Source organism: Lissotriton helveticus, chromosome 12 (assembly GCF_964261635.1).
Source record: "Lissotriton helveticus chromosome 12, aLisHel1.1, whole genome shotgun sequence".
NCBI classification, from domain to species: Eukaryota; Metazoa; Chordata; class Amphibia; order Caudata; family Salamandridae; genus Lissotriton; species Lissotriton helveticus.
Genome location: NC_136073.1, coordinates 562334884 through 562351025, shown reverse-complemented (window position 1 = coordinate 562351025; position 16142 = coordinate 562334884). Strand labels below are relative to the sequence as shown.

The window sequence follows — 16142 nt, the reverse complement described above, 5'->3', positions numbered from 1 at the left end:
GCCAGGGGTGAAGTCAAACTAGGAGCCAGATGTGTTTCTTGAAGAAAGGTCACAGTAAAATTACAACAATGTAAATAAGCTAAAATGTTGTGGTGCTTACGTGGGTTACCAAGGCCCCTATTATTCCAGGAGACACATTTAGGGGGCCAGGCAAACCTGGACAGGGGTATCACAGGGAACGCAAACAAACATGAGCAGGTTATACTCCATGGGTGCATATAAGCGAGCATGATGGAAACCAACAACAAGCCCCCCCTCCCCTTACCAACACCTGGCCCCAATCACACTGTGAATATGCTTCAAAATACCCCTTATAACCAACAATAGCATATGCAAGAACAGACAAAAGCACCTATAACAATGAGAGTCAGTGGCACTAAGCCTAGAAGGGCCAGAGAACCTAGTACCATATAGGAAGCAGTAGTCCTCTAAGAGCCAGGGACAATCAATGTTGCAGAATGAGAAGGTCATTCCAAAGGATAACAGTCAATGGGCCAGCATTGCCCCTAGTGGCCGAACCCCCAAAATCTTGTTATTGAGAGACGAGAGTCTCGTCTGCCTCAGTCAGATAGACCACTGTAGCGCCTGTCAGACTCATTCGCCATCGCTGAGGTGCGGGTCACGTTGGCTGGAGACAGCTGCAGAAGGGCTGCATGAAGCCCTGCAATGCCTTTTGAGCACAGAGAAGGCTTTCTTGGGGTCAGTAAAGATCAGAAGTTTGTCTTTTAATGTGAAGCATAGACGCATTGGATATAGCATAGAATAGATGTCAAGTTCCTGCAGCTTCTTCTTGACTGGAGCAAATTTTCATTGTGCGTCTTATACACTTTGGGTGAAGTCAAGAAAAAAGGACAAAGTTATTCCCTCATAGGTGAGAGTGCGCCTCTCTCTCTCCATGCGTAAGATAGTATCCCGATTTCGGTAATTGAGCAACTTGGCAATGCTAGGCCTCTAGGGTGCCTCCGGAATCAAACGAGGGCCCAATGCCTGATGTGCCCTTTCAACTACAAATATTTGGGAGAGAGTCTGATATAAAGAGGTCATGCACCAATTTTTCATCGTAGTTCTCTATTCTCCCCATCATCATGGACTCAGCAATGTTCAAACTCTGTAGGTTGCTGTAGGCAGTCAATGGGCCCCAATTGCCCTTAGTGGCTGAACCCCCAAAATCGTGTTATCGAGAGACGAGAGTCCCGCCTGCCTCAGTCAGATAGAACGACGAACACTGTAGGGCCTGTCAGACTCATTTGACATCGCTGAGGTGCGGGTCACGTTGGCTGGAGCCAGCTGAAGAAGGGCTGCATGACGCCCGGCATGAAGCCCGGCAATGCCTTTTGAGCACAGAAAAGGCTTTCTTGAGGTCAGTAAAGATCAGAAGTTTGTCTTTTAATGTGAAGCATAGACGCGTTGGATATAGCATAGCATAGATGTCAAGTTCCTGCAGCTTCTTCTTGACTGTAGCAAATTTTCATCGTGCATCTTACACACTTTGGGTGAAGTCAAGAAAAAAGGACAAAGTTATCCCCTCATAGGTGAGAACGCACCTCTCTCTCTCCATGCGTAAGATAGTATCCCGATTTCTGTAATTGAACAACTTGGCAATGCTAGGCCTCTGAGGTGCCTCCGGAATCGGAGGAGGGCCCAATGCCCTTTCAACTACAAATATTTGGGAGAGAGTCTGATACAAAGAGGTCATGCACTAATTTTTCAACGTAGTTCTCTATTCTCCCCATCATCATGGACTCAGCAATCCTCAAACTCCGTAGGTTGCTAAAGGTAGTCAATGGGCCCGCATTGCCCCTAGTGGCTGAACCCCCAAAATCGTGTTATCGAGAGACAAGAGTCCCGCCTGCCTCATTCAGATAAAAGGACGAACACCGTAGCGCCTGTAAGACTCATTCAATCGACATCACTGTGGTGCGGGTCACGTTGGCTGGAGCCAGCTGAAGAAGGGCTTCATGAAGCACGGCATTAAGCCCGACAATGCCTTTTGAGCACAGAGAAGGCTTTCTGGGGGTCAGTAAAGATCAGAAGTTTGTCTTTTAATGTAAAGCATAGACGTGTTGGATATAGCATAGCATAGATGTCAAGTTCCTGCAGCTTCTTCTTGACTGGAGCAAATTTTCATTGTGTGTCTTACACACTTTGGGTGAAGTCAAGAAAAAAGGACAAAATTATCCCCTCATAGGTGAGAACGCACCTCTCTCTCTCCATGCGTAAGATAGTATCCCGATTTCTGTAATTGAGCAACTTGGCAATGCTAGGCCTCTGGGGTGCCTCCGGAATCGGACGAGGGCCCAATGCCTGATGTGCCCTTTTAACTACAAATATTTGGGAGAGAGTCTGATACAAAGAGGTCATGCACCAATTTTTCAACGTAGTTCTCTATTCTCCCCATCATCATGGACTCAGCAATGCTCAAACTCTGTAGGTTTCTGTAGGAAGTCAATGGGCCCGCATTGCCCCTAGTGGCTGAACCCCCAAAATGGTGTTATCGAGAGACGAGAGTCCCGCCTGCCTCAGTCAGATAGAACGACGAACACGGTAGCGCCTGTCAGACTCATTCGATCGACATCACTGAGGTGCGGGTCACGTTGGCTTGAGCCAGCTGAAGAAAGGCTGCATGAAGCCCGGCAATGCCTTTTGAGCACAGAGAAGGCTTTCTTGGCGTCAGTACCATGCGTAAGATGGTGTCCCGATTTCTGTAATTGAGCAACTTGGCAATGCTAGGCCTTGGGGGTGCCTCCGGAATCGGACGAGGGCCCAATGCCTGATGTGCCCTTTCAACTACAAATATTTGGGAGAAAGTCTGATACTAAGAGGTCATGCACCAATTATTTTACGTAGTTCACTATTCTCCCCATCATCATAGACTCAGCAATGCTCAAACTCTGTAGGTTGCTCCTATGTAGAGCACGCCTCCAAAGTTTGTTTTCATTTTATTTATTTCCATCTCCTTCTCCATGAGCAAGGAATTGTGTTGTGTCATCTCATCCTCAACCTCCAAAATTCTTTGTTCAGCGTGATCAATGCACATTCGATGTCAATCTAAGCGTTCCTTCCTGTTATCCATGTGGTGGGTGAGGGAGTAAATTTTTGAATCAATGTTGTAAAGGCTGGTTTTCATCTCTTTGAAGGCAGTGACCTCAGTTGGCATGATAGAGTTGCATTCAGCTGCTGCCTTCCCTCCAGTACCCTGCTCAACCTCCAATGCCTATTTAGGGCCCTTAAGGGCCTCAAAACTGAGCCGAGCATGCTTTCCCAACTTGCCCATAGTTTGAGGATACAGTAAACTGCAAGTTTAATACCAAGGTTGATAGGGCCTACACTAAGCTGGGCAACAGCAGGCAGAGATAGGCTCCGGCCAGTAATCACTCAGCCACACGTTACAGGGTATTGAAACATTTCAGTCAAAAAACAGACCGAAAACAGCAGCCAAGGACCCCATCAGTAGCAAGGGACCATCACATACTCAACAGTCAAGTAGGAGAGCCGCCATCCACACAAGCTCAGCATTAAATACAGGCCCAATAGGTAACTAGTCTCAAGGAAACGTCAGTTCCCACATTAAGGGGAAAGCTAGCCATCCAGGTAAAACCAGAATGCAAGAATCAAGCAAGCCCGGCTGAAGACGGCTGTAATGCCAGAAACCGGTCCTGGGAAGCTTGATTCCGGTCCAGGGAAGACATGGCTTGGCAGTTCGGGCTGGACTGTTCCCATGAGGCACAGGGTCAGACTGATTTGCATATGGCCATGTCTGAACTGGGGTGGCGGAGTGAGCTAAAGAACGGTGATGGATTAAACCCAGATCAGTTGACTGGGGGTGAGTGTTTGTATTGTCAACGCTCCGTCCATCATCACCTTTGGTTTTTCTTTGTTCGTCCTAAGTTGGCAGGGTATGCTCAGACGTGAGTCCCTTGCTCACTTTGCCACTGGAATCAAGCAAGCCCGGCTGAAGATGGCTGTAATGCCAGAAATAGGTCCTGGGAAGCTTGATTCCGGTCCAGGGAAGACATGGCTTGGCAGTTCGGGCTTGACTGTTCCCATGAGGCACAGGGTCAGACTGATTTGCATATGGCCATGTCTGAACTGGGGTGGCGGAGTGAGCTAAAGAACTGTGATGGATTAAACCCAGATCAGTTGACTGGGGGTGAGTGCTTGTATTGTCAACGCTCCGTCCATCATCACCTTTGGTTTTCTTTGTTCGTCCTAAGTTGGCAGGGTATGCTCAGACGTGAGTCCCTTGCTCACTTTGCCACTGGAATCAAGCAAGCCCGGCTGAAGACGGCTGTAATGCCAGAAACCGGTCCTGGGAAGCTTGATCCCGGTCCAGGGAAGACATGGCTTGGCAGTTCGGGCTGGACTGTTCCCATGAGGCACAGGGTCAGACTGATTTGCATATGGCCATGTCTGAACTGGGGTGGCGGAGTGAGCTAAAGAACGGTGATGGATTAAACCCAGATAAGTTGACTGGGGGTGAGTGTTTGTATTGTCAACGTTCCGTCCATCATCACCGTTGGTTTTTCTTTGTTCGTCCTAAGTTGGCAGGGTATGCTCAGACGTGAGTCCCTTGCTCACTTTGCCACTGGAATCAAGCAAGCCCGGCTGAAGACGGCTGTAATGCCAGAAACCGGTCCTGGGAAGCTTGATTCCGGTCCAGGGTAGACATGGCTTGGCAGTTCGGGCTGGACTGTTCCCAGGAGGCACAGGGTCAGACTGATTTGCATACGGCCATGTCTGAACTGGGGTGGCGGAGTGAGCTAAAGAACGGTGATGGATTAAACCCAGATCAGTTGACTGGGGGTGAGTGTTTGTATTGTCAACGCTCCGTCCATCATCACCTTTGGTTTTTCTTTGTTCGTCCTAAGTTGGCAGGGTATGCTCAGACGTGAGTCCCTTGCTCACTTTGCCACTGGAATCAAGCAAGCCCGGCTGAAGACGGCTGTAATGCCAGAAACCGGTCCTGGGAAGCTTGATCCCGGTCCAGGGAAGACATGGCTTGGCAGTTCGGGCTGGACTGTTCCCATGAGGCACAGGGTCAGACTGATTTGCATATGGCCATGTCTGAACTGGGGTGGCGGAGTGAGCTAAAGAACGGTGATGGATTAAACCCAGATAAGTTGACTGGGGGTGAGTGTTTGTATTGTCAACGTTCCGTCCATCATCACCGTTGGTTTTTCTTTGTTCGTCCTAAGTTGGCAGGGTATGCTCAGATGTGAGTCCCTTGCTCACTTTGCCACTGGAATCAAGCAAGCCCGGCTGAAGACGGCTGTAATGCCAGAAACCGGTCCTGGGAAGCTTGATTCCGGTCCAGGGTAGACATGGCTTGGCAGTTCGGGCTGGACTGTTCCCAGGAGGCACAGGGTCAGACTGATTTGCATACGGCCATGTCTGAACTGGGGTGGCGGAGTGAGCTAAAGAACGGTGATGGATTAAACCCAGATCAGTTGACTGGGGGTGAGTGTTTGTATTGTCAACGCTCCGTCCATCATCACCTTTGGTTTTTCTTTGTTCGTCCTAAGTTGGCAGGGTATGCTCAGACGTGAGTCCCTTGCTCACTTTGCCACTGGAATCAAGCAAGCCCGGCTGAAGACGGCTGTAATACCAGAAACCGGTCCTGGGAAGCTTGATTCCGGTCCAGGAGAGACATGGCTTGGCAGTTCGGGCTGGACTGTTCCCATGAGGCACAGGGTCAGACTGATTTGCATATGGCCATGTCTGAACTGAGGTGGCGGAGTGAGCTAAAGAACGGTGATGGATTAAACCCAGATCAGTTGACTGGGGGTGAGTGTTTGTATTGTCAACGCTCCGTCCATCATCACCTTTGGTTTTTCTTTGTTCGTCCTAAGTTGGCAGGGTATGCTCAGACGTAAGTCCCTTGCTCACTTTGCCACTGGAATCAAGCAAGCCCGGCTGAAGACGGCTGTAATGCCAGAAACCGGTCCTGGGAAGCTTGATTCCGGTCCAGGGAAGACATGGCTTGGCAGTTCGGGCTGGACTGTTCCCATGAGGCACAGGGTCAGACTGATTTGCATATGGCCATGTCTGAACTGGGGTGGCGGGGTGAGCTAAAGAACTGTGATGGATTAAACCCAGATCAGTTGACTGGGGGTGAGTGTTTGTATTGTCAACGCTCCGTCCATCATCACCTTTGGTTTTTCTTTGTTCGTCCTAAGTTGGCAGGGTATGCTCAGACGTGAGTGCCTTGCTCACTTTGCCACTGGAATCAAGCAAGCCCGGCTGAAGACGGCTGTAATGCCAGAAACCGGTCCTGGGAAGCTTGATTCTGGTCCAGGGAAGACATGGCTTGGCAGTTCGGACTGGACTGTTCCCATGAGGCACAGGGTCAGACTGATTTGCATATGGCCATGTCTGAACTGGGGTGGCGGAGTGAGCTAAAGAACGGTGATGGATTAAACCCAGATCAGTTGACTGGGGGTGAGTGTTTGTATTGTCAACGCTCCGTCCATCATCACCTTTGGTTTTTCTTTGTTCGTCCTAAGTTGGCAGGGTATGCTCAGACGTGAGTCCCTTGCTCACTTTGCCACTGGAATCAAGCAAGCCCGGCTGAAGAAGGCTGTAATGCCAGAAACCGGTCCTGGGAAGCTTGATTCCGGTCCAGGGAAGACATGGCTTGGCAGTTCGGGCTGGACTGTTCCCATGAGGCACAGTGTCAGACTGATTTGCATTTGGCCATGTCTGAACTGGGGTGGCGGAGTGAGCTAAAGAACGGTGATGGATTAAACCCAGATCAGTTGACTGGGGGTGAGTGTTTGTATTGTCAACGCTCCGTCCATCATCACCTTTGGTTTTTCTTTGTTCGTCCTAAGTTGGCAGGGTATGCTCAGACGTGAGTCCCTTGCTCACTTTGCCACTGGAATCAAGCAAGCCCAGCTGAAGACGGCTGTAATGCCAGAAACCGGTCCTGGGAAGCTTGATTCCGGTCCAGGGAAGACATGGCTTGGCAGTTCGGGGTGGACTGTTCCCATGAGGCAGAGGGTCAGACTGATTTGAATATGGCCCTGTCTGAACTGGGGTGGCGGAGTGAGCTAAAGAACGGTGATGGATTAAACCCAGATCAGTTGACTGGGGGTGAGTGTTTGTATTGTCAACGCTCCGTCCATCATCACCTTTGGTTTTTCTTTGTTCGTCCTAAGTTGGCAGGGTATGCTCAGACGTGAGTCCCTTGCTCACTTTGCCACTGGAATCAAGCAAGCCCGGCTGAAGACGGCTGTAATGCCAGAAACCGGTCCTGGGAAGCTTGATTCCGGTCCAGGGAAGACATGGCTTGGCAGTTCGGGCTGGACTGTTTCCATGAGGCACAGGGTCAGACTGATTTGCATATGGCCATGTCTGAACTGGGGTGGCGGAGTGAGCTAAAGAACAGTGATGGATTAAACCCAGATCAGTTGACTGGGGGTGAGTGTTTGTATTATCAACGCTCCGTCCATCATCACCTTTGGTTTTTCAAAGGCCCGTGCAGCATGCTGTAGGTCGAAGTAACGCATGGGTATTCCTCACCACTTATGTTGAGCAGACGGGGCCTCCCGGGGGAATCAGGCACACAATCTGAAGCAGCCGTCAGTTCGGAGCTCCCACTCATGCGGATAATCGCTGTAACAGGGGATACCGCAGGGAGCTCCTGATGCCCTTTGGCCTCTCAAAGCTCATGTGATGCTGGCAGGCTCCACCAACCAAGGCATGTGACCGTGTCCTCGCAGCGGACGCCACCCAAGGAGCAAGCAGGTAGCGGTGCAGACTCACGCACTCCAGCTCAAGGGCTAACGTACCCCCTCGGGCTAGCAGTCTTGGCATGGGCTGCCCCTCTGGTTCAGGACCTCAGATCAGTGCAGCTAGGATTGCAGCAGCATGTCCTGTAGGGTAGCTTTGAAATGTTTATGCCCCGGAGCCGATTTCCTGAGTCGCTATTTGTGTCACTGGCGCTCTAGTGCCCCATCCAAATTATGATCATTATCTAATTTTTGTTAACTATTAACCTCCAGCATTACTTCTCAAAGCTATCATTCCCTTTCTACTTGACTATAATAATGTCCTCTATTTTGGCCCACACAAAGTAGACGCATTCAAATTTCATGTAAAATCTCATAAACACACCCAATCATCCTAAAATTATTTCTCTGGTCACCAATGGCTTCCTGAGTCTCGCTCAAGTCCAGCACTTTAAGTGGACCATGACCTACCAGGACTGACCCCTGTGAAAGTAAATAAAAACTGATAAAGGACAAGACACCTAAGGTGCTTGTTTCTGTTCTTTACATTCCAGTTGTCAACCAAGAACAAAACAACATGTTGGTTTCAGTCATTTACCATTGGTGTCCCTCGGTCTCACATACTGTTTCATTTGAATAGCCAAGTGATCTCCTTTTGTACATATGAATCTATACAGGTAGCAATAGAAAGCAATGAAGACGCCACTTTTAACTATACCATGGCAAGATTTTATTGCGTATGACCCAGGATAATGGTTCTAACAAAAGAACAAATATCTTGTTGCGGTCTGATTTGGTTATTATTTGCTTAGTAGGATTCTATGTATGTATATTTCAAGCATTGGGTTGCATTTCACATATATTAGGCCTCACTCTTAATTACATGAACCATGCCTCTTGGGGGGAGTCTCAGATACTGTTGTAGAGTTTATATATAGCCTTGATTTTAGATATTCATTTTAACTTAGCATCTTTACATTATGGTGATTTGAACATGTTTTCTCTAATAAGACAACGTGCAACACATGCATTTTATTCCTGATAGACACTGTTGCCCTGTATTGTGCACATTTATTTCCTCGGTCGTACAATTCATAACACTATGCATTGTTTCATCTTTTTGTGCTCGGAGGAGATTACTCTTCTACTTCAGTCTAAAGTAAAATGTTCTGCATCTCTGGCACAGTGCGATAAGCTTACATTTTTAGAATAAAAACAATGTCCATACTGAAGTGGGTGAGAGGTTCTCTTCCAGCAGGACTCATCATGGATTGCCGCTGCTGTGAGCTTTGACTGAGATGCAGTTCCACTGTCCCCGACCTTCATCCTGAAAAGGAAGATATAGGTACACCGCAAAAGGTGTATTAGTGGATGCACTAAGTTTGTCTTTCTGACATACAGTACCAAGGTATGGGGTTAGGTCATTCCAACAGGCCTGGCAGATGGGTACTCCGGATATGCTCTCTTTTGCATGTAGGAAGTAGTAGTAGATGGGAGTATCCTTAGTAACATTAAGAAAAATTAACATGGTTGAAATGTTTGTGTTTTCTACTATTCTAATAATGCTTATAACAATGATGTGATACATCTTTCAAATAATCACAGTTCATGTTTTTATATACAAAGATTAGAGGTTTTTTTTAAACATTCGAAAATGCAATATTGTATCTTTTCTTTGTAACACTTTAGGCATGGCAGAGTTTCAAAGAAAAGGGTTAGATGATTCCTTGGGAATCAGAGTGATCATGTTCGAGGTTACTGACAACATACAAAATCTATAACTCTGTAAGGTTTGGTGTTTAAATGAAATACTGTGAGCTAGCTAAACAAACCAACATTTACTGATTAAATAAGAAGACTAAAGGTCTGATTTAAAGTTTGGCAGATGAGCTACTCCATCAAAGATCGCGGATATCACATCTGCCTAATTACAAGTGTCTTAGAATATAATGCACTTGTGACAGGGTATCCCATAAGCCAAACTCTAAATTTGATCCCTCAGTCTCTGTAGTCTCTGTATTATGAGGTTTTGGGGTTTTAAATACAGTCCTACTAGATTTGTAGGAAACGTATAACAATACGCTTCGTATGGCACATCGCTTTTGGAGTCCCTCACCTTTGTCATTCCTCTTAAATCACTGGTTATGTCACATAATATTAATCATTAATCCCAACAAAGTGATCAAACTACTTACATATTGATTACATAAACTGATGCTGAATTATATATATACAGACCCTGATCTACAGCACCAGCCTTCGGGTAACCTCAGATCTTCAGATGCCATACTCCTCTTGTCACCCCGTTGCCTGAAGCAATGTTTTGGAGGAGGAGGATTCACAGTAAAATTCTATGGAACTTCTAGGTCAGTCTTTGTTGTGAGCTGTCTCATTTATGTCTCATCTGTTCTAGATCTACAATGCAGTCCCTTTGGTAAGAAGACTTCCTTTGCCTCATCAAAGGGTTTTGAAAAGGGCAGAAACAATCAATGCATTCTTGAAGACTGCTCAGGAAGAGCATAAGGAAACGCTTATCCCTGGAGAGCCTAGGGACTACATAGACTGCTACTTGGAAGAAATGGAGAAGGTACATTGCTATTTATCGTTCTTTTAATTCTGTTTTAGATATCCACCCTTCCATGTGTGTATTTGGTAGGTAAGGCAACACCCTTCTTCAGACTATCCTCTAGAACAGGTATGCATAAATTCAAGTCTCACAGCACCAAAAAGCATGTCCAGTCATTTTGGAGTGGATCCTTGTTATTGTTGTTCTTTATACTTAGCACTGCTCTAGTTATTTTGGCTTCACATATATATTGAACACCTAAGAAATTAAGATCCTCGCTTCTTCAGTTAGTGGCCAGTACTTGACATTTTGTGTTCACTGTGTCTTTTCCCACTCCAGGTCCATTCCACTCACTGGACAATGTCTATCCATGCTCCAGTACTTTTAAAAAAAGAGGGAGGGAGAGAAAAAGTGGATTCAGTCTCCCCGGGTATAGTACAAAAACAAAGTGGAATCCACTTAGGCAGTTTGAGTTAATTCCTATAGTGGTGGGGAACACTCAGTGTTGTTTAAATACCCCTCACACACCAACAGGCCCCTTGGTGTCATGCTTCATCATCGGGGTCTTCGCACCCCTCTACGGGATGCGGCGTGCTACGACTACGTGGGAGCACTTTCTATTGGACTATGTGTGAATGTGTGTGGGGTACAAGGACGTATGTGAGTGGTGAGTTTAAAGTGAGTGAAAGATAAAAAATACCTGGCTTGTGGGGTAGGAAAATAAAAAAAATGTAAGCCCCCGGCTGGTATTGTTAAAAAGGGTGCAATGTGAGATTGTGAGTGTATAGTTAAGTACAACAACCTCGTTTGTGCGTCTACATGGACATGTTTCGGAGTTCAAAGCCTCCTTCTTCAGGACGGGAATTGCACAGAGACCGACCTTACTCACATGTATGTACGTATCAAAGTGTATTATACAAAAATTACAGAAAAAGTGAACTATAGGTGTAATGTACCCAGTTTTTAGATTATTAACGTAGTCTTTCTTCGCCAAATCGGCGTGTTGTGAAGACCTAGAGGGAGAAAAACGCATATTAACTTTTTTTCTCACTATTTATTACTCTCATCCTCCAGGTAAAAGTGACCTTGAGGAAAAAGGGGGGGTGTTGCTATGTCTCACATAAAGGTCATGTGTTTGATTATCCATGCAACCTGTAAAAAATGTCACAGACTAGACAAGGACACACATAAAACATATAATGCACAAGTGTTGGTAACAAGTTCATTCCTACTGCTGGTGCAGGAGAGATAAGGAGAGAAATCTTACTCAATGTACAAGGATATAATGCCTCATGAGACTTTTACATTTTTGACGGTTCCATCTGGCACAATAGGACGATCTGAAATAATGAGAAGGACGCATTATAATCCATCCTGTACCAAGAAAACTCTATTGCTCCCCACCTTTTCGTGGTTTCTCAGGTATCTAACTCACGGTTACTTTGACGAAATTCGACCTCCTCCTCTCAACGCTGCTCCGATGGTACTGTTACCGTGAGCTGGAGGGTCTTTTAAGCACCTCGTAATTGGTGAAATGCCCGTAAATTGGTAGCTTAATTGAGCCCATATTAGGTATGTCCGGAACAAATAATGTCCGGTACTGCGCGGTAGTGAAAGCGCTACTGTTACATACATGCGCAGTGCTGCGTGTCTTCAGAGGCACTGCTGTTCTCTTGATCATGCGCAGTACTGATCATCACACCCATGCGGTTCTGCGCATGTGCAGGAGTCAGGGCGCTGCCTCAGCTGATAGAATACTGATGGTCGGAGACTTGGCAGAGGGACCCGACGTGTGGCGTGGGTTAGGTATCACGCCGTACGTTGAATCGCCAGAGAGGAGTCAAGATTGTACAACCATTATCATGAAACGCGCATGCATGAAACCAGAGGGCAGGTACTGCTGTGCATATCTGGTGGTGCATGATCATGATGAGCTTGAGGGGGTCCCATATGGCAAATACTATTGAGTAGATAGTGCAGAGGCCCCGATTCATAGGGGCAGGCAGTTATTTATGGATATAGGTACCCTCCAAGAAGCCTGCATTTCATCTTTTATCATAGTTAATGACAGTTGGCTTATGGATGTACCCGTGACATCAGATACACTTCGCAGCCAGGTACAGTAGCCAAGGGAGATTTTGACATGTCATCGTAGTTGTCCCCACGGAATTTCATCATTGAGACCTACAATGTGGGTGCCCAGACGGAAAACACATCTCTGCTCTTTTTCAAAGAGGCCTGTCTCAGTTGGTAACTGTTCGATGACAGTCCATAGGAGATCATTTACACAATGTTGCTCGGTTAGAAAATGGGTGGCCATCTTAGTTGTGGATTTTTCGCATCTGACATTGCTTTTGTGCTCATTCATCCTGGTTTTTATCGCCCTGGAGGTCATGCCCACATACTCCAGGCCGCAGGGGCAAGTAATCAGATACACAACGTTTCTGCTATTGCAGTTAGTGAAAGCTCGTTGTTCCCATTGGCTTCCATTTCTGAACGTGAGATTGTGACTTTCCTTCGTTAGGTGGCAGCTACCACAGTTTCCACAGGGATAGTGTCCTTGTACACCCTTTAACCTGGTTTGTTGGTTTGGTGTCATTATTGGTCTAGTGTGGGCTAGGACGTCTTTCAGATTTCTCCCACGTCTGTGGGCGAACAGAGGTTTCTCTAAATCCAGAGTGCCGCTGGTAAGGATCCTCCAGTGTTTGTTAATCATTTTCGGAACCTGGTTTGAGTGTGAGCTGTATGTATTAACACATACTAGTCTCTCTTGGTTGTTTTTTGAGGGTACTTTGTCCTCCAGGAGGGCATCACGGTTATTGTTCCGTGCCCTTTTCATTGCCGTGTCAGTCACTCTATCAGGATAATGTCTCTGTTTGAGGTTTTTTTCAGATCCGGAGCCTGGGCTTTGTACTTGTCAATGTCACTACAGTTACGTCGTAGACGTAAGAACTGCCCATAGGGCAGGTTTTTTCTCAAGTGGCGCGGGTGAAAGCTATCAAATCGTAGCAGACAGTTTCTGGCTGTGGCTTTGAAATGTGTTTCTGTTTTCAATGAGCCTGCCTCGTGATATATATTGAGGTCCAGGAAAACCATGGAGCTGTTAGACGTGGTAAGTGTGAACTTAAGATAAGGGTTCTGGTTGTTAAGCCAAGTCAAGAAGTCTGTCACCGACTGGTTGTCTCCTTTCCAGATGACAAACACGTCATCAATATATTGTTTCCATGTTTGGATGTTCTCTCTATAGGGGTTGACTGAATGAAGAATTTTTGTAGCCTTTAAATGATGGACATATATTCCCGCCAGTCTCGGCGCGAAGGTACTGCCCATACTTGTACCGTGGCATTGGAGGTATAGGGTGCCCTCATATTCAAAAAAGTTTCTGGTTAGTGCGGTGGATATACATTCCATCACCACACCACGGGGAGTTTTGTATTGCCAAGTGGTAGAGTGCAGCACCTCCTCGTAAAAAACGAACCATTTATCTTCCAAGACGACACCATCTTCAAAAAGGCATGGTCGCTGATCTCTTGGCATTGTAACAGAGACTGGCTTGTGCTGATTGTACAGACGGCTACAAGGATAGCACCAGACTTAAAAGTAGACATCCAAAAGATTGAGGTCCTACTAAAGTCCTTTATTGCCCCGGCAGTGCTTAAAAAGAGATTAGAGGAACTTAACCAGCAGATGTCCGATTTTGAAATGACTCTAAAACAGAGTAAGTTTAACAAACTGAAAAAAGACAAAGATAGGTTTACACCAGAATGAGCCTACCCCTACACGAAAGCTGATTACGTGGCAAGGAATAACACAAGCGACACTGACAGTGTGAGCTCAGATGGTAGCTCGGCTAGTTCAAACACGAGCAGATACCAACAGAACAGATACCAGAGAGGAGGGTATAGACAACGGAGACCCCAAAAACCACATCAGAGAGGATGGAGAGGATATCAAAGCCCACCACAATATAACCAATTTCAAGGTCAACCACAGTTCCCCCAATACCAGTACGGCCCTCCACCAATGGGCCCTATTTACCCATCATGGGCACCCGACTTTACAGGAGGAGCCAAAAACCAACAACCTTTTTTAGGATGGGGCCCTGGACCCAGCAGGGGCAGAAACAGAAAAGGGAACAATGTAACCTGGCAACCGGAAGAAGAATCAGACCCCAGGGTGTCCACAAGGAGTATGACGGGTGCCCTGGTGAACCAGGCATCCACAAGCAAGAGGGGAACCTAGTGATCAACATTACTTCTGTGCCACTCACTGATATCCAAAACCAGGTACTAAACAAGGGACTTGGTTATGTCCCAACAAACAAACTGGACAGTTTTAAGCTACACGGCGAAGTACAGCACTTCATCCGCTGCATCAAACTAAAAGCATACTTCAGTGGCCGATACGTGACACCCACAGTCTCTGACACTGGTTTACGAATAAAATCAACTTTCACACCATCGGACAATGCATTGCCGGTTGACGTTTTGGCTTTTGAGAAAGCCCTAATGACTGAACTGGGCAAACTAAATCCCACTCCCAACAATACCTTTGTGAATATGAGCAGGAAAGAGAATGAGGCAATAAGAGAACTTTAACCTGATGCACAGCTGTGCTATGTTTCACTCCTATTCAAAAATACTCTCAAACTTACTCCTTAAATATATTGAATCTTAAACATGGTTTTATTCACCAAATTGTTCACCAAATTATTTTTCTGTAATTATCACATGTTTTTCAAATCATGATTATTTTCAACATTCAATGTTTACAATTAATCTTTGGTGTGAATTCCATCACACTTTAACACAGCCCATAAAATGTACATTTTGAACCGAAAACAAAAGCTTGAATCGGCCCGATGCATTTCGGGACCCTGTCCCTTCTTCGGGGGCCTTCCTTTTTAAACGACGTGATCTGCTGCTTGCTTCTCGAGTAAAATCTAAGCTGCTCGAAATGTACTTAAGGCGGACTGGAAAATGACCGACTTCTAATTGTTGTGTGGGATTTTCAGTTCTTTTCTTCGTTAGTTTTCCGTATTTCGGTTGCTCTCTAAGCTTGCGGTTCTTAGCAGGAAACGTTCGGTGCCGAACTGAAAATCTCAAGCTTTTGTTTTCGGTTCAAAATGTACATTTTATGGGCTGTGTTAAAGTGTGATGGAATTCACACCAAAGATTAATTGTAAACATTGAATGTTGAAAATAATCATGATTTGAAAAACATGTGATAATTACAGAAAAATAATTTGGTGAACAATTTGGTGAATAAAACCATGTTTAAGATTCAATATATTTAAGGAGTAAGTTTGAGAGTATTTTTGAATAGGAGTGAAACATAGCACAGCTGTGCATCAGGTTAGGGTGTGATTGTCAGTCACAACCCAAAGATTTTTGAAGTATACGAGTGACAGGGGGAAAGGCAGCCCCATGGTTCCTGATAGCACGCAATAGTTGGAATAAACTACCCATAGCAACTATTACTATACATTTAAAAGTGACAAATAAGGTGTGCCAAGGGCCGTCTAAATTTTCAGAATAAGAGAACTTTGCCAGAACAAAGGAATCACGACAAAACCAGCCGATAAAGGGGGAGCGGTATTGATCCAGACCACAACCGCAAATGACCAAGAATGCAGAAGACTCCTGTCTGACAGGAGGAACTACCAGGTGTTACCAAGTGACCCCACAGAGTCAATACGCATTACAGTAGGAGCAATGGTAGAAGAGGCACTAGCACACGACTGGTTGACAAAAAAAGAGGCAGAATTCCTAGCTCAAAAGGATCCCCGAATGCCCTATTTCTACTGCCTACCTAAAGTACACAAAAACCTGTCCAGTCCTCCAGGC

The 16142-nt window shown here is 46.0% G+C and overlaps 1 protein-coding gene across 1 annotated transcript in view; it reads left to right on the top strand.

Moving 5' to 3' along the window:
* The window catches only part of LOC144799179 (cytochrome P450 2J2-like), a 488767-nt gene that overhangs the window by 318611 nt on the left and 154014 nt on the right, over positions 1–16142 (top strand). The window contains exon 5 of the mRNA XM_078670429.1: positions 10144–10317. Within this exon, the coding sequence (XP_078526555.1) occupies positions 10144–10317 (174 nt within the window). The remainder of the gene's footprint in view (positions 1–10143; positions 10318–16142) is intronic.